The sequence below is a fragment of the Larus michahellis genome, chromosome 24 (assembly GCF_964199755.1).
Source record: "Larus michahellis chromosome 24, bLarMic1.1, whole genome shotgun sequence".
Taxonomy (NCBI): domain Eukaryota; kingdom Metazoa; phylum Chordata; class Aves; order Charadriiformes; family Laridae; genus Larus; species Larus michahellis.
In genome coordinates this window covers 1058443-1080587 of record NC_133919.1, presented here as the reverse complement: position 1 = coordinate 1080587, position 22145 = coordinate 1058443, and the positions used below count along the sequence as shown (strand labels likewise).

Genomic DNA, 22145 nt, shown 5'->3' with positions numbered 1-22145 from the left:
ACAACCTGGTCTGAATTTCCACCTGTGCTCAGTTACTCAGATGAATAATTTGGGTTCAGGAAACATGATTTGTATTTATAAACCAGACATTTCACAGGAAATAAACCAGGCATTCCACATTGACAGGAATTTTTGGGCAGCTACAGCAAAACGGTTGCAGGTTTCTGTACAAGCCGTCTGACTCTGTAAATCCCGATCGAGACCCTTACGAATGGCTCACTCAGCTCAGTGCAGGGGACGTGAAAAACCACCAGCGTTGCCCAAAACAAGCCCTTCCCGTTCTGCCGGGCAGCTGCTGGGACACCCCAGGGACAGAGACCGAGAGGATCAATGAGGGTCAGCGTGGTCGGTGCTCCCCGGCATCGCTCAGCTCCAGGAGGGATTAAACCCTTACAGATGTCTGGCCTCCCAGGAAAGGCAACTCGGAGCGTACGGCAAACCAGTAAAGAAAGCTCCGTTCTCCAGGGAGAAACGCAAAAGACCCAGCCAATGCTCTGCAGGCTTGTGGGCGGCAGGGAGCCTGCTAGCAGTGTAATCCTAGAGCTCGGTTCTAATCATAGGTACGTTAACTTCGCTGCTATCAAATGCCGTTGCTCCAGATTTCACCAGGAGCAATAAGACCACAGTCAGTTTTGAATTCCTGCATGCTGCGCTGGCTTCTCATTCATATTAGAGTGTGTGGTGAATTATAAGCAGGAAAACCTCTACACATCTACTTCCCTGCACTTGAAATCAGAAAAATGCACATTAAACCTTCTGCTTGGTAATGTGTCCCTCAGCCATAATGAGCAGAGCTGGGCTCCAACCATTTACACAGGTTTCTGTGTTTTACTGCGCGATGAAGATCCCTCAGGCGTCGCAAATTCCTGTTCACGTCAGCAGATTTACATACACAGAATCCACGGTAAAAAATACTGTTATTACCTTTTTGTGTTGTGGATCGTGGTCCCACCCAGGACGATCCGGACCCCCGGGTTGGTGCGGTTAAGATTATAGACAGTCAGCGCCTCTTCGTAAGTTGCCCCTCCAATGATGAACACGATAATATCTTGGGGCCTGCAACAAAGACGCAAATGTTGAGAAGGGATCAGACAAAACAGGAGAATAAATCCTGGACCACACACGGGTGTGGAGGCAACGATGCTGTTGGTTTCTCTCCCCAGACCATGTCTCATTTCTGCGGTGTGCTGGGCTCAAGGCTGACAACAATGTGTAGCCCATTAAATCGCTTTTAAAACATTTACACAATGTGCTAACGGTCCCTAACAGCCTCCTCAGCAACACCCCCACGCTGCATCCCTGTGGAGCTCCACCATGACACATACGCCAATGTTTAATGCATGATCGGGACGCTGCTGCGGCTGTTAAATTAAGATCAATTCAGGAGCCAAATGAGGACAACAGCGGTGCTTCAGACCTCTCGGGCTTGCTTTGAAGGGCACGGATCAGCTGCAGTTTTGCTGGCTGATTACAGAACTCCTGGGATTTGTAAGTTTACCTCCGAGGTTACGTTCCTGAGCCAGCCTAGAAACACAGGATCTTACAGAGAAGTAGCAGGAGGGGAAACGGCGGAAGGAGGGAAGTGCCTTCGTCTGGCAAAATACAAACCCAGCCGTATGCCCTCCACCTTCTGCACCTTCCTTGCACCACCTTCCCCGGTCACTGAAGTTTCCACTCCCAGGGACAGCAGAATGTGCTCGCAACTGTCCTGCTCTGTCATTCATCTCAGTGGCGAGTCCGGCCCAAACCATGACAGCAACCCATAGATCAGCTCTGCTGCCACCGACAAGCTGAGAGAATGCTTTCTGCACAACCCAGAGCGAAAAGGTGAGGATCTCATCCCGTCAGTCACCCGCTTGGGTCACAGCAGCCAAGTCTCGACACAATTAACTTTCTTTTGCAGTCTCAAAACTCATCTCTGCGCTCCAAGCAGGTACTCCTGCTAGAACACAGCTCTTGCTGCAGCGGTGGAGGCAGCAGGCCTTCATCTGCTCTGTGCCAGCTCTGCATCACTGACAAAGCAAATGGAGCATGAGACCAGGACGACCCTGGCACGCAGCTGGACCCGGTGTCTCTGGTGACTCCCTGCTGAGAAGCCAACCTGCAAAGCCCTCAGCACCCGGTGCTGCCCAGAGGAGCAACGCGCACAGCGGAAGGACGAACATCAGGGACTTCTCTCCTGGTGTCACTGAACAGACAGTGCTACCAAGAGCAAAACTGCTCCCCCCGTCAGTGTGGGACACTCAGAACAAGCCTGTTTGCCATCAGATCCACACAACTGCCTCCCGGCCCCCAGAGAGGGTGCAGAAAGGTAAGGGCTGACCTCTTCTCCCTGGTGACAAGTGATAGGACGAGGGGAAACGGGTTCAAGTTACGTCAGGGGAGGTTTAGATTAGATATTAGGAGACATTTTTTCACTGAAAGGGTTATTAAACATTGGAATAGGCTGCCCAGGGAGGTGGTGGATTCACCATCTCTGGAGGTGTTTAAGAAAAGGGTAGATGGGGCACTGAGGGACATGGTTTAGAAGTGGCTCTTGTCAGGGTAGGCTAAAGGTTGGACTCGATGATCTTAAAGGTCCCTTCCAACCTCAACAATTCTATGATTCTAAGAAAAATTCATGGAAAAGATAAGCACACACCCCTTCCCAAAGTGACCTTTGTTAGCAAGAGCCTTCCAAATCGTAAGTCTTTTCAGAAAGTTTGGGTTAGGTCTGCGTAACATGATTTGGGCAGACGAAAGGAGATTTCAGAGATGCTGCAGAAGGTGCCGTCGTCTCCCTTTGCGGGGTGGAGAGGGAACACCGCAGCCTCCATGCCCGGAACGTGGGAACCCCATCGGTCCAGACGTACCCTCTGGCGACACACAGCATGGCTAATTCAACAGCGAAAAAGCTGTTGCATTCAATACAGCTCTTCCGCAGGTACTACACCATTTGTTATCCTTGGGGACTATAATAATCCTAATAATGCCCAAGACTTCCAGCTGCAGTTTACCGTGTACCTTCCTTGCAAGGAACAAGGCTCAGAGTAGAATCCTTTGTAGAGAAGTCAGCAATAGTGAACGTGCTCTATTAGATGCTTTGTGCCTGCGCTCTCTGGACAGAGCAAGAAGTTTTGCCCTGCAGGTGATGTCCCCCTTCCAGCCAGGAGCAGAGCTGCAGGCAGTGCTGCCCTGGGATTCCGGCACATGGTCTGTGCCACCGTCCCTCCCCTCCCCGAGCCCGTCTCTCCCCACAGAGCTGCACCCTGTCCCCTGCACGGGAACAGCCTGTGAAACCTGCACCGCAGCCCTAAGATAAGCAGGTTATATATAGCGACCGCGCGGTCAGGCTCTGCAGGTTCAAGCATCTCACTAAGGCAGACGGAGGTTTTTGCACCCCAGTGACAACGCGAGTCACTGAGCCAGCCCCCGGGGACAGAAGCGTGCTGTACCTTGTCACTTGAGGCGTATGGCTTTGGAAACTGGATGCAAATGTGCCCGAGTATTTTGGGGAGGGAAATCAAAGGAAAAGGAACACACAGCAATGAAGTAATTGATAAGCTGCTGTCAGTTGTCAGAAAAAATATACCTAAAATCTCTACAAGCCCACTTTTATCATGCTGCATGTAAAAGGTGTGCCAAGTAGGCCACGCCACACCGCGCTTCGCAGGGAGAATGTCTTTTGGGCTGAGAAAGCTGCATTTCCCCAAAGTCCAACACTCAGGTGGGACCCACAGGGTTAAGATACCGTTAGTAACCGCATCACTGGAGCAGCAAAGCAACAAACCAGGCCCCTTCTTACCGAGAGGCCTCGTGCAGACTGAAATCCACCTGGTACCATCATTTATGCATTTTTGGTTAGAACTATCAAAGACCTAAGGAACTGAGGTGCTGGCATCGCGTGGCCAGCTCCCATATGCTCCTCTGGAATATCTTAACGTGTACCAGCCTTTAAATTTGCCGTCGCCTTTCACTGTCCCCATGACACCAGCCCTGCAAATCCACATCACCGATGCACTGAACAGTCCCTGAAGTCAGGCCTTCGCGCAGCTTTGTCCGAGGATTCCCCTGTGCTCGGTGCTGTACAAAACAAGAGCAAGAAAATGGTTCCTTTGCCCTTTAAGTCATTTCTGTACATTTTATGAAGCAGCTGGCACCATCCAGCTCAGGAAAGAGAACGGTCTGGTGATCCCATCACAAACCACAATAACATCTCTCTGCCATCCTCGATCAGCGAGGCTGGGTTATGTCTCACGCACGGCTTTGTCGCTGCGTATTAGCAGGTTTTGTCGCGGTGGAGAATCTTTGTACAAAGAGAGGAACAGATCGACTGATATCCAGAAAAACCTATACTAAAAAGATGCCAGGCAGATAGAGAAATCCAGAAAGAAGGAGAATCCAAACACGGGAGAGCTGATATCTACGCTGGGCTGCAAACTAAACTGGTAATTCCTCCGAGATGCGGGGTCTGAGGTAAGAAAACCTCCAGCTTGGACGTTGTACCCTGGTCTGCCACTATTTCCCATGCATTGTCATTGCGAAGTAACAGGAGTGCGGCACAGAACGTGCTTATTTTTGCTTTTGTATCACTGCTGCCTTTCTTACAGGATTAAGCCTGGCGTGGGGGAGTGGGGGCAGAACCACAGCCCCTCTCCCACTTCGGGTGCGTCGCTCAAAGCCTCCGGCATTTACCCCGCAGGTTTCGCACAGAGCGGGAGCGAGGGAAGTCACGCAGAGACAGGCTGCCACAGGAGGAACAAAGGGATCTTGGTGTTCTCGTGAAGTGCCCAGGGAATTACTGCTCATATCAAGGGCAAATAATAAGCAATTTTGGAATAGGAAGAAACCCCAAGACTGTTATAGGATTAGCAGGAAGGCAATCTACAGCAGCGCTCGCTCCAGCTGCTGCGCGCCTCAGACCCAATTTGTGGATGTGGCTATGTATCTCCTCGGGTTAACTGCCAATTTAACAGCTAAACGCTCAAACGCTTCAGACAGGAGGAAAAAGCAACTTCCCTGAACAAACAAGGACACAGTCAGAGTTTTGCCTTCAAAAAAATCCACAAAACACAAGCCATACTAAACACAAGATAATACATATGATTTAGCAATAGCGCCACTTTGCCTAATCTTTAGGCCAGCGTGTGTGAGCTCAGATGAAAAAGCCTACAGCCAATTCCACATCACATGCTGCAAGCCAATGCTTCCAAAAAAGGAGATTTCATACTCGCTGCCTAAGGAGATACCTCAGCCATCCCTCTAGATGTGTGTCAGCTACAGACATTTCTAAATGGCTCCACATTTTTCCTCTCCTCAAGCAGTCAACGGGAACTTCCCCCTCAACGAAATCAGGGGGAGAAAGACCGTGTCCAGCCACGGAATACTCTAAACTAGATATAGGTGAGTTCTCACATTCCACGTTTAAGTCAGAACTTTGATGGGCTTTCAGACAAGGTTTCCAAGATTTTCAGTCTTTCCAAGATTTTTCAGTAAGCAGGTAAGTAATTGTGGTAATTTGAGAGAGACACGGAACAAGGCGAGTCCCACCTGGATGCCCCGGGAGCGGGGCGCCTTTTCCTACTGCGGACTCATGGGCTGCTGCCCGGTTCCTGCAAAACGCTGAGGACCCATGTTTGGTTTTAAGAACTGTCGCAGCGACGGAGCTGCCTTGTGGTCTGATGGCAACCTTGATTTTGTGAGAGGTGGACTCTTGCCATCTTAGGTAAGCACCGGTTGGCCTGGTCAGGACAAATGCCCCGTCAGAGAAAATCCCCGGTCAAAGCATAAACAAAGCGAAAGCTCCTCCCGAAGGGGAGGCTCTGGGGAGCAGAGCGCGGGGTCACACACCTCGGGAGGGATTTCGCACGGCGTGTAACACAGCCGGGGCTCCCACGGACCACTGCGACGGAGGGAGGCGTCAGGAGCTTTTCTGGCTAGTGCAGTCAGCAGCAAGGTGAGAGGGGCTGCGGGCTTACCAGACACGGGTGACACTTAACAGCAGGAGATAAAGGAGAAGCAAAAGAAAGCAGAATTGCTTATTGCTCTCTCCTCAGAACCCCGCTCAGCGCTTTGCAAAGATGCCCCTTCCCTCCACTGCTGCCAATTTGGAGCAGAAGCTCCCTTGCAGCAGTGCAATGTTTAATACAGAAAGAAATAGTTAAAAAGAATCCTTTCAAATTCTTTGCTGTTCAAGCAACTGCGTCCCTTTGATCAAAAAACACAAAGCCTTTTGCCCTGACCTTCTGCTGAACTGCTGCCAATCACGGTTACACCATCCTCTGAAAGCAGAGAGCGAGAAGACAGTGTAGCCCGGTTTGCCTTGGGCTGTGATTTATTATACCGAGTTTTGTGAAATTATTAAATTTAAATTCCTCGCTCAATTGGTTTGGCACGAAGGGAAAAACCATCAAGTGGTCTTTTTCTCCCAAACTTGATAACAAAGCCCTTTCTTTAGATGAGCCCCCATTTTCTTGGTACTTCAGAGGGAGCGCAGTGCTGTGGCAAGTAAAGACCAGACAGAGAAGTATTTAGGTGCCCATTTTTTGTCAGTTACAAACCCTCATTCCTACGGGTCCTACATCTTAAACTCAACAAGATCTACCATTCCCATCAGGAAACAACCCTAATAACCACGTGCCCTGACGCTTTTGATCATTTTGCAGACATCTGACCCAGCAGCAGCACCGCTGGACCCGGCCACTGTCCCAAGGACAACCCCAGACCATCGGAAGACCGGGAAAAACTCACACCTTTTAGCCAAGTGACAAGGCTGTAGCCACTGCAGAGAAGGGAGGGAGGTGCAAACTCCATTTCCCTTCATCCAACTGCTGTTTTCCGTCAGTTTGAGGTAGGAACTAAACCCTTCTCACGCTCCCCCAGATAATTATTTGCATGTTCTTTGTAGCAGGATTCTCGGGCGGGTTGCTGTACTCTTTGCTGGAAACACTTAGAGAAATATAAGTGACAGACAGCTCAGGAAAATGTCAGTGGGAACTGAAAAAGAGAAGGTAAAGGTCAGAAGACCATTTGGTTCTAGTTTGCTGAGAACAAACCCAGGTCGGGGATGCCTGGATGCAGTTACTGCTGTTCTGGAGGTCTCATCGCGGATTCACCACCAATCCCATCCTTCAACCTCTTTTTGTTGGGCTGAAATCCACCTCAGTCACGAGCTGGTTTCAAGGACAGGGGAAACAGCATTTCTGTTGCTCAGGGCCTTCATAATTCACACCTATTAAAAACACCCATCCACTCTATCCAAAATACCCCATTTTATTTTAAAGGGAAAATCTGGAGTAAGGCAGATACTTTTTTGGTCTATCAGGGATATACACAAACAAATTGTTTCTTGTATGACTATAATTCTTTCTTACCCATAAATTAAATTATTAACGTCCCCTGCTGTCAGCCTGGCGTGGAATTTAGGTGCCTCCCTGCTACAAACCCCATTTTTGCTTTCATCAGCTGCATGGCAATGCCCCGGGGCAGGGCTAAGGAGGACGAGCAGCGTGTGCGTGCATCTCACAGAGAGCAGCCACAAGCGCTCGCCCTCTGCCGTGCTTCTGCTGCTCCCACCCGCTTGACACTGCTGAGCCCTGGTCCCCAGCTCTCCTTCTCTCCAGCTCCAAATGACTGTCTGGTCTTCATTGAACCCTCGCTGCCCTGCAACAGTCGCCTCCTTCGTTGAGAATTACCACCTTGAATTTATTTTCTGCTTCACTAAAAATGTGGCAGTTGCTGATAAAAAAGCCAATAAAACACGGCGTGTGAAGGGAATGACGATTGTTCTAATGCTGCAAGTAAAACATCTTCACAGAACCCTGGGGCATTTAACAGCCGTTGGAGAAGATTCAGAGAACCGCTGGGACACCTCACCACGCATCACCCAAAGGAAGCAGAGCAACAGCAGGCTCTTCTCAAAGGACACTACCACTAGAAGGCATAAAAAATACCCAACCAATACGTGGCAGAAGCTTAATTTACAGAAAGGAAATGGCGGTACCAAAGAAAGGAGTGACTGGTACAGAATGCCCGCTAAGGACAACTTGTCATCGTCCTTCTGAGTCAGTGCCCTCACTCTGAGCCCCATCGTCACCCTTAATGACTTCTTTGACAACAGGTTAGCTCAGCTCCAGCAAATTCAGCTAGAACCAGAGTTCTTTTCAATTACAGTTATTAGCCATATTCAGCAAGATCCCATCCTCATCAGGAATAGTAACTGGCTCAGGAGGAAGAGCTTGCAGTTGGACTATTTTTGGTACTCTACAAATAAACGCCAGATGGCATGGAGTGAAGTTAGGGGGCATATTGAAATCCATCATGTGAACATCCTGGCAGCTTGGTGCAATGGCTTTATCCTTTACCTGAGGCCTTACAATGGGAATGTCACACCTTGGCCAGCAAGAAAAGACAGCCGAAATTCAGTCTTAATAGCCCTCTACAGGGCATCTACTTGAGAACACAAGACAGACCTACAGAAGCAAGTCATTTCTCTGCCAAGCCTAAGTTTTGCTCATCTCCAGGCAAACAACAACGCAAGCGGCAGCATGGGAGGAGCAGATGTATTTCAGTTCCAGGCTCTGCCCCACATACCTGTCACGGAGAGTGTTGGGACCCAGGTAGGGGTACTGGCTGTCCTTGAGTTTCCCTTTGATGAGCTGATCCAGTGTCTCTTGCAGGAGAGGCTGGTGTTGCGTATACACATTCTCGACACCCTACAGCACAAGAGAAGCTCTTGTTATGAATTAATACAGCATGGCAGCAGGCTGAGAGAGATCAGCAATGGCACATCATCATCTGCTGCTTCCAGCAAGTGTTAACCACTGATGTCCAGATTTAGAGGGGCTTTTCAGTAACTAAATCCCATTGTCTTCAATGAGAATTATGGCCTAAAAGCCCAGTGCACTTAAGATTAAATCTCTGAAATCCACAGCACGTGGCACTGCACTGCACTGCATGCAAGTCCTGCTCCGTGACTGCTGACTAAAACCATTGTTTCATCTGTGGCAGATCCATACCTTCAGTCCTTTGAGGAACTGTTTGGTGATAGCTACAGCATCCTTGGGGCTGAACAGGTCACTGCCCCGGACCCGTTTCCCTCCATACTCCACAACGGCCGACACCAGCTGTACAGAGAGAGGCAGAACCAGAAGCCTGTTAACCTGGGAAACCAGCTTCCAGGCAGTTTTTTGTCTAGTTAGGCTCAATGGAGGTACTGGAGTGACAAGCAGGGAGTCGGGGAGGTTGATCCCGAGCAGATAATGCAGCACAGAGGGAGGGAAGGGGGAAGAGATGAATTATTCCCCACATCCACCAAGCGAGTCAGCCTGCCGTGACACTGCCTGCAGAAGGAGGGAGGCTTTCATTTCCATCGTCTGCTGCAGCGATAGCAGATCTTCCACACAACATGACATCATCCTGCTTCTCCACCTCCTCTCCAGCTGCTCTCTACGTTTGCCAAGCACTGCCACCCTCTCCCGCCCAGCCAGGCTCCTTTCACAGTCTCCAGAGCCCTTTGCAGCAGCTATTGCCTACTCAGCAGGAGCTGGGGAAAAGGGGTGGGAAGGAAGCGGAGAAGGAGAAACGAAGCATGTTCCGGGCCCCGTTTACATGCCACACACCCATCCTAGCAGACTCCTGCCATGCCTGCCATCTCTGCTTTATTCAATCCTTCATAATATCACTGATTTGGGAAATGGAAATTAAGTAATTAGTTATGCCTTTTAAAGTAACACCTGCAGGCCCCAGCCAAGCTCAGGCTTCTTTCCGCAAGGTGCAGTGCAATTCAACAGAAAAGTGGGCAAGCTTTACAGCAATTCACAGTGATTTTCCACCTCCATGTCCTCCTGTCCCACTCGTTCGTCCGGCTGAAGGAGCAACGCTGCAGTTAGTTACCTTTCGGTATTTCTCTGACACCCCCCTGTTCCTGAGATCTGCCATCAGCCCCGGCAGGCTGTTGCTGCTGTGCCGCTCGTAGTGCAGGGCGTAAAGCATCACCAGCCGGGCAGCGTCAAACTCCGTCACCTTGGGGTTCTGCAGGAGGCGACGCACATTCTGCAGCAAGACAGACGGCAGTATTAGCAGAGAGCCCTTCAAAGGACCTTAAATCAGAGTAATATCAAGCCCACTGCCTAGCAACAAAATTGCATGCAGGAGGAATGCAAGAGAATTAAATCGTGTCATAAGCAACAGAGCCCAGCTTCTTATGTGCTCTGCGGTTAGATTTACTGGAGTACAATGGAGTGCAAGTTGCTTTGGGGTCTTTTAATGAAGCTGGGAATTCATAACCCAGTTCTGTTGTCCATTCTTAACTCTCCATAATGCTCTGCGGCCTGAGCTCCAGTTACTGTGTGCCTGCCCTGCAGGGAACACCAGCAGGCACTTAGAGAAACCTTTAACCTCTGCCCTTCCCTTTCCAGCTTGAGCCGAGCCAGAACTGGCCCACAAGTTCCATCGCAATATTAAACGTCAAGAAAAAAGAGCTAGGACAATTACACAAATTCTGTTTTCTTTTGGAAGGTGCAGGGCAAAAGCATGGAATCCTCAGACAGCCTTTGGGTGTGAGAAGTGCAGGAGCGAGTATCAAGCACTTGGAAGCAAAGGAGGAAAGGAATTCAGGCATGAAAAGGAAAAGAAAGATTACAGCGCTGGAGGTAAATACAGAAATCTGAAGTTATTACTTCTAATATGGAGATGACTACTTTTTTTTTTACGTGATACCATCGTAAATATAAAGGCTGCGTGCCCCAGAGAGGCTGCCTGGTAAAGCACAGACCCTTCCCAGAAAAGTTTCAGAACCACGGGGGCATGACATGTACCCTCCAGGGCCTGCAGGCGGGATAGAATCGCTTGTGTAAAGTGACAATTGGCCATGTAAATGCTTCTCCTCATTACAACCCAAAGCGCTTATTTCCTCTCTGCATCCCCTCAGTCACCGTGTGGAGTCACAGCGCTGAGATAACGGCGTTAACAGAAGACCACCAGAGCCCGGCTGGTAGCTCAGGTGAGCCGTGGGAGTAATCGGCTTCTTAACTCCGAGCTTTGAGATGGATCTCAAAGAACAGGCATCGGCTGCCAGATGCGTTTGCAGACATCTGGTTAGGGCTGGACGGATGCTTGAGGACACAGCAAAGCCTGAAATTCTCCCTGTGCTGAACATTAAAGCGAAACAATCAGCCTGAACTAGCTCAAATGCACGGGAGCAGAGGAGCTGCCATTTCTACAGTTGCAGAAACGGCAGTTCCAAGAGCGGGACGGAACCAGCTAGGATTTTTTCCACTCTGTAAGCGAATGTGACCTTCACACACTCCAAAAATCCCAGCATATCTTTGCAAGATTCTCCCACCCTCCCAATACAGATAGGCAAGACAGAAACATCCAGCAAACAGCTGTGAAACAATGGTGTGAAACTGTTGTTATTTACCCCGCTGAGTCAGCTCTATTTGCTGTCATTTGTTTGACTAGTAACAAAAATACAGGATAAAACCCTGGCTTTGGGGAGGATCAACAGGAGTTTACCATGAAGCTTGGTAAGGTCAAGAATTCACCTGAGAGGGCAGGGACAGAGTCCCACGGAGATGTTTGTTTGCGAGGTTTTTGATCCTGTGCTGGCAGCGCGGTGGCAATGCCTCTATAAGCGGGAAGCGTGTAAAACAGAAAAGCCATTGTCCATCAAAGGAGATGGGATTCAAAACCGCCCATTCATCTCTCAAGGCTCATGTACGATGTCAGGATTAATAAGAGACCAGGGGAAGAATAACCAAAATGTACTGTACTGAGGGGCCCTAGGCCACCAGAGAAATTAACAATTGCTGAAGTTACATCAGTGGGAGAACAATTCTGTCTTTATTTCCGGCACTGGCTTATTCTTCATTGTTTCTGTGGTCTTGGCCCTTCACTGCCATTAGGAAACTGCAACAGGGAGCAGCCTGGGGCGGTGCAGCTAAAGAGATACTGATCTCTCATGGAGAAAGAGAGCAGTTCCATAGTTTTGCATTTATTTCCCGGCTGCTACATGTCTCCCCGTCGGTCTCAGTTGGAAATACAATAGAGCCCTTCAGGCATGCGGCTGCAAGCAAACTGCAGGCAGCTTTTCTGCTTTAAAACCCGCAGATATACCTGGTTAGTGCAGACCAAGACCTGAATTAGCACCAAGGCGAACTGCTGTGACCACCCTGCCGTCAGAGTGTGGCGCTCGCTGGGGGCTGCCCTGCCCGCGTCTGTCCAGTTTCCAGCACTGCCACGTACACTCTTACCCGCAGAGCTGGTAACGCAACTGCGTCATCACCAGGAGTGCACATCATCCCTTTCTTCACCGCCCCAGGAAAAAGTAGACCTACGTTTTCCAAAATGATCTCCAATGCCACGATGGCAAACGATCTCCAATTAGTTTCAACACTAATGCTCTGTGCTGTGTTAATATCAGAAGTAACAGATCACAGCACAGACACGATGGGATGACGGATTAAAACTCAAATATTTGGCTTCGAAACTGCAAAAGCTTGATCTAGAAACAATGACATAGCAAGGGAACCTCAGAGGCTGTTTTCAGCAAATGCATTTCATGGCTACCTTCCCACTTCGATACTTAGTCATCTAAATTCTACCAAATATAAGCTATCGGATCGTATCTGTATGCTCACCAATCTATATCGCTGCGATGACTTCAGCAGGCCTATACTGATTCACATCAGCTCAGGATCTGGTAATAGATCACGGTACTTGAAGAGTCTAATATTAGCCCCTACCCACCCACTTGGAGCACAGAATAAGAGAGGCAAAGACGACGTGTATTTTAAATCTGTTAAAGATGCTTATCTGTATTTTCTAGTCAAACTGTTTCTCCAGTATCGTGTAAAGGAGTCCATTATATGGTGTGACTGCTACCTTAGCTATAAAAAATTAAGGAATCGGTTTTTAATAGCGAGTCGCTGGTTGAACTCTGCTGTAATACAGTCACACTCAACAATACTGCTATTTTCTCTGAATAGTCAGCAGCCACAATTCATCACTATCGACATGCTGTCAGATACTAGGTCAGGTCATGGAATCCAACGAGCCAGCACGGGGTCAAAACTCCAGTCTATACTCAGCTATAATAGAAGTCTCTGTTAGGCTTTTTCAGTCCTCTGCCAAAGAAATCTTTTATCTAAGAGGCTTTCCACTGGTTTTTATTTTAAAAAAATAATTTAAAAAAAAGGTAAAAGGCAGCACCTCAATGAATAGTCTGGTTTAGACAATTTCATGGATTCCATTTCTTCTCCTCCCCAGCAAATACAACAAGCTTCTGCACAGGGGTCCAAGGTTTTTTTTCCACTGGTTGCCTGCACAGGCAGCTTGCCAGAAACCAACTGACTGCATATAACGAAGGAATGTCGTATTGTGAAATGTAAAGACAGAATTTGCAAAGATGCTTCTCAAGCCAGTTATTAACTATGATTCATCCCCATCTGAACTGAACGGGGAGGAGAAGAGTAATTCTAACATCGAATATCCCAACCCCGCAGGAGATCTGCATGCAGAACTCCCACTGACTCCCAGCATCAAACTTCCATCAAGAGGGGAGTTACAGGATCAAACCATCTTGGTTCAGACAGAGGATCAAGGTTAGGTTTTGAGCCCGAGGTACCTGGAGAGCACTGGAATGGTCATTCTGGCAGGCCAGTTCCTGCTCCACTTCAGACACCTCCAGCAGGTTCCGCTCGCCAACCAGTCGAGAGAGCTCTCCCACCACCGTCACATGCTTGGACACCGTGCCTGACATCTTCTTGAACTGCGGGTAATTCTCCACAAATGCCTACAATGAGGAAACCAAAGAACCGGTTCTTTGAAGTAAAAGCAAGAGACAGTGGATGTGTGCAACCCAGCCGTATATTGTATAAACTCATTTCCATCCATATAAGCAAGACCAGTGCGGGCGTATGGATGATGGGGCACCCCAATCCCAGCAGCCCACAGGATTTCTCCAATTAAAAGGTGAATTTTGGAAGGGATGTACTTTTTCTTTACTCTTACAATAAAAGGATAAGAAAAGTAACTCCAAAGACGTTGCCAGGATTCTTTAAATCTTGAGCAGTGACTGAATTGATAGCCTGTGCTCTGAGCTGTTGCCAAGTGACCCAGCTCAGCTCTAAAGCCCACACAGCCACACTGGAGTAAGCGAAGTACTGAAACCAGAGCTTACACCCTCCATTGTAGGGCTTCGGGATTCCGGCAGGCTCTAAGCAGCAGCTTCGAGAGCAGCCAGAACGAGCAGGCTTGTAGATGGCACTGCAGTGGCGCAGAATGGCTTATCCACGTGTGAACAGCCATTGTAACGAGCACAGGGCAAAAAGGAGGTTCCCGCTCCCCAAAACTAGCACAGCACAGAGATCTGAACTGTTGTACTGGTGGCATGGACTGTCGGTGTACAGACAGCAGGGATGTGCACTGCCGTACTGGTGGCGTGGACTGTCAGTGTACAGACAGCAGGGATCTGCAGTACCCTGCAGTGGACGGGATTTAAGAAGTCCGGTAGGTTACGTGTAGATTGTCTGTACCTTCATATCTGCGATGGATTCCAGCTTCTGCTGCTCCTTAGGCTTCCTCCTCTGGAAATCCTCCATGAGATTCTTGATGTTACTGCCAATCTCTGCAAAGTTCAGGTACATGTTCTGCAGGAAACAAGACAGGGATCTGAGAGAAAGCTGTTCTGACACGAGCCTTGAGGGTGTCACTCTGTGCCCACAACACTGAGGAGCCATTGCACATCGTCTCCTGGAGAGCCAAGCTTGAGCAAGCAGCTCTGCCGCTGCTCCGGGTTTGGAAGAAAACTATAAAACGGACACATTTGATGTCAGATGCTGCTTGATTTTCACCACTGGCATAAACTACACAGTACATCACCACCCTGATGCTCAAAGTCACTGGAAGTTCCTTTTACGTGTCAAAAGCAAAAATGGAACCGGATCCCCAAACTGATCTATTCATGAAGATCCCCACTGAGATACCTACGTTGGCGTAGAACTCATCATTCTCGGCAGACAGGACCACCTCGCGGAGATCCTTGCTTATCCCCGGTACCCGAGAGAGGTCGATGCGGTTGTTGTTAATCCCCAGCAATTCGTGAACCATGGCCTGGTACGTCCACTAACAAGGACGGGAAAGAGAAAGGCAAATGATGACCTCAGTAGGGTAACAAACTGCGTTGGAAAAGTAATGGATTTCAGGCTGGACTCAAAAAAAGCCAGTTTAGGTGCCTCTAGGAACACACAGTGGATCCAAAGTGTGCATTTCTCAAACTTTTGCCAGAACATTATGATAAGAAGGAAATGTTATTTTTGTGACATTATAGCAGACGGGCACCCCGTGGTGAGAGCCACTGGTGCAAACACAAAGGAAAGCCACCTGTCCTGTGGGCACATTCAAAAGACACGACTCTCCAAAAAGCAGAGCAATGGGGATTAATATTCCCGGTCAAGCCATTCTGTTTGCCACCATTATCTCCCCCTCCTCTGCTATGAAGGGACACGTATTTTTGGCTGCAGAGGTTCCACAGGTAACTGTACAATTTCCTACATGCGCCTTTGCTTCTTACGCAGCAGTAGGAGTGTGTGTTTCTGCACATCAGTGAGTGACTATATTTATCCTGGGAAGACTAATATTAATCTAGAGAGAAAATGGAAAGCTCCTCAGAGCACCAACGTGCTACACACTCCATTTACATTCATCTGAATCTCTCTTCTGGTTCGAAAATCTCCGCAGAGCAGATAATGCTTTGGGTGCCCTGGGCTGAGTGTGGTGTGAACTGGGGTTCTGCCCTCAGATCACTCCAGTACCACAAGTATCACCAGTAGCTCCTGCAGCACCAGCGTCAGAGAAGCGCTGGCTGCTGCTGCGGCAGCTCCGGTCCTTGCCTGCTCACCAGCCCGACCTGTGTCTACACGTGTCCCACCAAAAGGAAAGGAGACAAATCGATTCTGCCAGAATCTGCAGCACAGCAAAGAAAAAAAAAATCACAACAGCTACACAGCAAATACTGCCACCCATCAATAACCCAGAGGGAGAAACACGCCAGTGCGAGGTCACTCAATAACTGTGGACATGTGCTGGCAAAGAGCCGTACAGATACACCCTTGGAAAGGACACGGCCAAGACACTCCAAATGGGAAGGTGTCTCACAGAAGGGGAAGTGGCCTGCTTTTCCGGGTGCTGGCTACATCTGCCACTGAAGCCAGCACACACAATCCGCGCCCAACTGCCTGAAAAATCAGACCACGATAATAGAAGAGGGATTTCAAACCGAACAGGGGCAGAGGGGCAGCACTTTTTACCTTTTTAAACCATGCCCTGCCAGGGAGTGAACTGCAACTTGCTGCTACCGCCCCAGGGCTCTGTGCACGTCCAGATCTCCCATTCCTATCTCAGCCCCCGCGCCACCGTGAGCTGATTCACCTGGTTCAGAAGCGGGGTGATGGCATCATCAGACCGGTCCAGAATGAGAAGTAAAGGAGGAACCTCCGTGCGCCGAAAGTCAAACAGCTCATACTCTTTCGTGATTACTTGCTGTCGAGAAAAGGAAAAAAAAAAGCCACTTGTTTTTATGTGTATCTGGAAAATGTTTACTCTTAGTTTGAATACAGGTGAACAAATCAACTGAAAAAGGGTCTTTCTCTCAAACAGATCAATATGTAGAAGAATTAAACAAAATTTAAGCACGTTGCCGAACTTATTTTGCATGGCTGTAGGTTCTCACCATACCTTCACGCATTCAGCAAGTCGCTTTGCTGACTCAGACGAGAGCTGGTACCGAATCATGGGGCATTTCTTCAGAGAAAGGAGCAGAGCGGTCAGCCCTTGCGTCGTCCTGGCCAGCTGAGCCGGGTCCCAGCTGCGACCCTGGGAGGAGAGGCTGCAGCTAGTACGGACGCGCCGTCCCCAAACTCCTTCTCACATCAACTCTTATTTCTAAGTCCTAAAGTCTTGCGGTGAACTACAGTTTGACTGGAGGAGCAGGTACTCCAGAGGCCACAGTCCGGATCCCCCAGCCTCCCTGCTGGGCAGCCCCCCGCCACACCCAGCTTCTTGGGGCTACTGATCTCCCCATTAGCCATAAAAACCACGGCCCTGGAGGACCACCAGCTTTTTTCATACCTGGCAGCAGCCCAAGAGGTTGAGAGAAAAAACGTGTGGATTCACTGCAATGTAATCACCATAGAACTCCTGCCAACAAGTGAAAGCAAATACAGTTACATTTCTTGCCAACCCGTATTCAGCCTAAAAGAGTTTGTGTACCAGCATCAGCCACATTAACGCTAGAATCCTAAACACTGCACGCACTCATTGACTCTGCTCATCTCTCCTGCCTCCACGCCGAACCTCTCAAATCCCCACGCTTCTGTGGACAACCCCACTGCCGATTTCTCCCGTGTACTTTTCAAGTGCGTAGCACTTCGTCTATGCCACAAGCACCTAGCAGCCTTGTGAAACAGCAGAACCAGGAGTGTCTCTGAAAACTGGAGGGGAGGGAGAAACAGGGGACACAGGAGTTTTTCTTTCTTTTACTTTTTAATCCCACGTGTAAGTTCATCTTTTCTTCCACCCTAGGCTGTGGCAGAGTGCTGCTGCACGCTGTTCAAGGACTAGAGTCCTCTCATTGCCACACCTTGTCCCTTCACTTTGCCGGTTCTTTTGGATTAGGAGATTTATCTAAAATATTCAAAATTCACCTGAACTTCAGCCACAACTTCCTGTTCATCAGCCTCAGCTAATGACTTGACATCACTCTTGCTGATCACGTTACTGAAATCTGAAAGAAAACAGTGAAAGAACAGTCGGGCTCCGCGGGTGACAGGTAACACGCACCACCACAGAACAGAATGACCAGATTTTCTCCTGCAGCGGGAGCAGATCGCAGCAGCGATCATAGAATAGAACAGACATTATAATCCAGAGGTTACCTCGCACGGACACTCTGAGCTAACTCCCTGTCCGACTTTCTGCCCCCAGTGCCAATATCCAGCAGGTGATGCAGCATGGAAGGGTCAGCCATGGATTCGACACCCCGTGGGATGCGGCAGTGGGGCTCTCCTATGGCCTCCCTGGCCTGATATCTCCCCAGATAAGCAATACTATGTAAAAAACCCAATATTAAGTGGCTGAACACAGCGACAGCCACTCTGTTGAGCTCCTCAGCTCTGCTGCAGGTCACCGCCACCACTTCCAGAGCCGGGCTCCTCCACCGCAGAGCGGCAATGACATCTAGAGGCCACTTCAGCTTATGTACCAGAGTCTTCCCCTAGCGATACCTGCGCCGGAGGACCAGAGTTCAACACAAAACCAGTTGGAGTTGTTCTGCTTAACTGCCAAAAGCACAGAATATTCTGTGGCGTGAGCAGGACGTGAGAAACACCTGCCCGATACTCCAGGGAGCTGAAGATGCCGCACAGCAGGTTTAATCCAACGCTGGGATGGGAATTCTATCCCAAATTATTTACCTTCAAGATTTGGGCCAGTCTCTCGCCCTGTGCATCTCAGTTTTCCTTACAAGAAAGGCACTTTACCCCCAGCATCACCCTCCTTTCATGTTTACGAAGCAACATGAAGCTTTAAATTCTCTCATTGGAGGAATCCAGACTTACGGTGTTGCTTTATAACAATCTCTTACGAGTTGCTTCAGTTTAACTATTTTCTCTGGTATGTATGTACGCTTTGCTAAAAGAATCTGGTGACCTAAAGAGCATAATAACTCGAATTCACACATTCTCAGGATTTTAGTAAAGGCCTGTTGGTGGGAGCGGTCACAGCGTCTCCTGCCCATCAGGTCAGTCTCTGAGGGGCCAGTCTGACTTGCTGGGCAGAACGGGACATACTCACAAATGAAATAGATGCTGTACTTCGGCCTCCGCAGCTCCTGAATGAGGAACTCCACGTTCTCCTGGATGAAAACAGCACCGGGGAGAGCAGAATTTTAAAAATGTTGATTAAGAAGGGTTTGCAGTGACCTGTGCCCCCTCACTATCCCCTCCATGGCCCCTCATCCCGCCCTAGAACCATAGAATCACAGCCTCATAAAATAGTTTGGGTTGGAAGGGACCTTTAAAGGCCACCCAGTTCCCCCCCTGCCCTGGGCAGGGACACCTCCCACCAGCCCAGGCTGCTCCAAGCCCCGTCCAACCTGGCCTTGAACCCCTCCAGGGATGGGGCAGCCACAGCTTCTCTCAGGGCTGCTCTCCATCTCTCCATCCCTCCATACCCAGCCTGGGCTGGCACCGGGGGTGGCCCCCCCCTGGTGCAGGACCCTGCACTTGCCCTGGTTGAACCCCATGAGGTTCATTCACATGGTCACGCTTCTCCAGCCTGCCCAGGTCCCTCTGGATGCCACCCCACCCCTCGGGAGTGTCACTGCTCCACACAGCTTGGTGTCACTTGGAATCCTGCTGCGGCTGCCCTCGATGTTGCTGTCTATGTCACTGATGCAGATATTGAACTGGTCCCAGTACGGACCCCCGAGGGACACCACTCATCGCCGCTCCCCATCCGGACACTGAGCCGTTGACCACCACCCTCTGGACGTGACCACCCAGCGGTTCTCACGACCCCACCGCGGTGCCTCGCGCAGGTGTGCCGGTCCCCACCTTGGTGGGCCGCAGGAAGCAGATGGCCTTCAGGTGCTTCATGGCCTCCCTGTTGGGGGAGTCGAGCCGCTCGAAGAGGTACACCTCCTTCTGCAGGATCTCGGACTGGGTGTACACCATGCTCACCACGCCGGTCTGCGGGCGGGAGGGGACGGCACCCGTCACCCCGCGCCGGGCCTCGGGCCTGGGCCGCGCCGGGCCCCCCCCGCCCCGCCGCGCCGGCCCCGCCGCTCACCGTCTCCCGGTCCATGAGCAGCACCTTCATGCCCGGCCCGCTGTCCTCGATCATCTTGGACACGTACTGCTTGACGGCCAACACCGCGTTCATCTTGGCTCCGCTCCGCTCCGCTCCGCTCCGCCGGGCTCCGCTCCGCCGCCGCCGCCTGGGAGTTGTAGTCCGCCGGGGGCGGGGCGGGCCGGGCGGGGCGCGGTGGCGGACTACAACTCCCAGCGTGCCCCGTGGCGCGGCCCGGCCCGGCCCGGCGGCGGCCCCGGCCTACGGGTTCGGATCCCGCCGGCGGCAGGGGGCGGCCCCGGCGGGTCATCCCCCGGCGGAGGAGGGAGTCCTGGGGGACAACGAGTTGCCCTTGAGCCAGCAACGTGCCCTTGTGGCCAAGAAGGGCGGTGGCAGCCTGGGGTGCGTTAAGAAGAGTGTTTCCAGCAGGGGGAGGGAGGTCATTCCGCCCCGGCGCTGCCCTGGTGGGACACATGGAGTCATGGAAGGGTTTGGGTTGGGAGGGACCTTAAAGCTCATCCCGTGCCCCGCCCTGCCCTGGGCAGGGACACCTCCCACCAGCCCAGGTTGCCCCAAGCCCCATCCAACCTGGCCTTGAACCCCTCCAGGGATGGGGCAGCCACAGCTTCTCTGGGCAACCTGGGCCAGGGGCTCACCCCCCTCACAGCCAAGAATTCCTTCCTCACATCTCATCTCAATCTCCCCTCTTCCAGTGGAAAACCCTTCCCCCTGGTCCCATGGCTCCCCTCCCTGCTCCAGAGTCCCTCCCCAGCTTTCCCCGAGCCCCTTGAGGGCCTGGAAGGGGCTCCAAGGTCTCCCCGGAGCCTTCTCTTCTCCAGGCTGAACCCCCCCAGCTCTCAGCCTGTCCCCACAGCAGAGGGGCTCCAGCCCTCGGAAATCCCAGGATCCCAGGTGCAAAGGGACCTCAAGGATCAGCTGGCCCAACCTTTCTTGGCCAGATGACCCTCTCCAGCTGAATTTTAAAGGTGCCCAATGTTGGGGGAGAATTTAACCTGTCGCGGCTGCAGGACCCCTGCCTAACTCTCTATTTATTCCTCTAGGCAGGGTTTGTAGTCCCTGCCCTACGCCAGCCAGCTCGGCTTCCAAAAGCCAATAAAACTTGTAGTAATTTATGTCTTAAAAAGACCTGCAGCAGTACCGGGGGCTTGGGGGGCGGACGGAGGGAAGGAGGACGCTCCCGTGTCGCTGCTCCCCCTCCCCATCTCCCATCCCAGGACAGGGAGCGCCGCAGTCGACCTTCATGGGATAACTGGTGTGACTGGAGCTGATATCTGTTTTGCCAACTTTTAAAAGAGCAGGTCTCTGTGTTATTTATCTTACCGCTGTTATTATTCCCGAGCGTGACAGTTTTGGAAAAAGGCTATTATGTTCATAAAAATGTAATCATCGAATGTGCGTGTTTTATACAGAAAATGGTGAGCAGGTGATGATGAAAAATGAAAGCTATTTGCAAATCTTGTAAGTACCTTCTCATAAAAGCTGACACACAGGAACTCTTCCATGCTTATGGTTCATCTTTGGTTCCGCTCGATTTACATTTAATATACATCAAAATACATTACGGAAATAGGGATAAAGCTTAAAATTTTTGTATTTTATAGGAAAAATAAAGATCAGAGGAAGAGGCTTGTCCATGAAATCTTCTCCTTTTCAGATGGCAGCCAGTCCATAAGTGATATTTATGAAAGCGTTCTTGAGGACGCTCACAATGCATCAGCGATCCGCGGACTGTTGAGGTTTGCGTACAGAGACGAGACGTGAAGCTTGGCCGTACCTCAGTGTTCAGAAGTGTCACACTGGCCCTGCCTACATTAAGCTGAATATAACTAACATTTTCTCTCCTTACGAGCCGCAGTTTTTTCCTTTCCAGCAAGTAAATGGGATGTGAGTTAGAAATCCCAGTTACTGTACACAAAAAATTGTTGTAGTCAAGTGCTGAGAAATGACGCGAGTGGAGAAAGTTTGGCTTTTAAATACATAAAATGGCTATAAAGATGGATGTTAAAGCGATACCACATTGAGGTTTAGACAAAGTTTTGTTTTGCCAAGGTTGCCTCGTGTTTGTTAGTAACATAAACCGCTGCAGGCGGAGGGAGAGCAATCCTTTCGCGGGGTACCCAGAAGAGCAGGTGCCTGAGTGTCTTTTCGCTATTCCTTGGCCTGGATGGAGAGAAGATGCAACTGTGTCTCCGAAATAATACAGGAGGCAACAGCCGTAAAGTCCTTCCCTTTATTCTGAGCGCGCAGATGAATTCCCGGCATTTGGACTTTATCGTAGTTTGTGCGATTTAGTGAGT

The 22145-nt window shown here is 50.3% G+C and overlaps 1 protein-coding gene across 2 annotated transcripts in view; it reads right to left on the bottom strand.

Annotated features, from left to right (window-relative positions):
- Window positions 1–20000, bottom strand: part of VPS45 (vacuolar protein sorting 45 homolog) — a 28741-nt gene extending 8741 nt beyond the window's left edge. The window contains exons 1-14 of one of the 2 annotated variants that reach the window (XM_074566441.1): window positions 19828–20000; window positions 19593–19727; window positions 18832–18892; window positions 17685–17764; window positions 17110–17178; window positions 16717–16854; window positions 16411–16521; window positions 14971–15105; window positions 14517–14630; window positions 13607–13774; window positions 9874–10032; window positions 8997–9104; window positions 8572–8693; window positions 925–1056 (exon numbers count right to left, since the gene is read on the bottom strand). In XM_074566441.1, coding sequence (XP_074422542.1) covers window positions 925–1056; window positions 8572–8693; window positions 8997–9104; window positions 9874–10032; window positions 13607–13774; window positions 14517–14630; window positions 14971–15105; window positions 16411–16521; window positions 16717–16854; window positions 17110–17178; window positions 17685–17764; window positions 18832–18892; window positions 19593–19727; window positions 19828–19920 — 1625 coding nt within the window. In that variant the 5' untranslated portion in view covers window positions 19921–20000. The remainder of the gene's footprint in view (window positions 1–924; window positions 1057–8571; window positions 8694–8996; window positions 9105–9873; window positions 10033–13606; window positions 13775–14516; window positions 14631–14970; window positions 15106–16410; window positions 16522–16716; window positions 16855–17109; window positions 17179–17684; window positions 17765–18831; window positions 18893–19592; window positions 19728–19827) is intronic. The other variant, XM_074566442.1, reaches the window with a different exon arrangement.
- Window positions 20001–22145: the final 2145 nt, after the last annotated feature.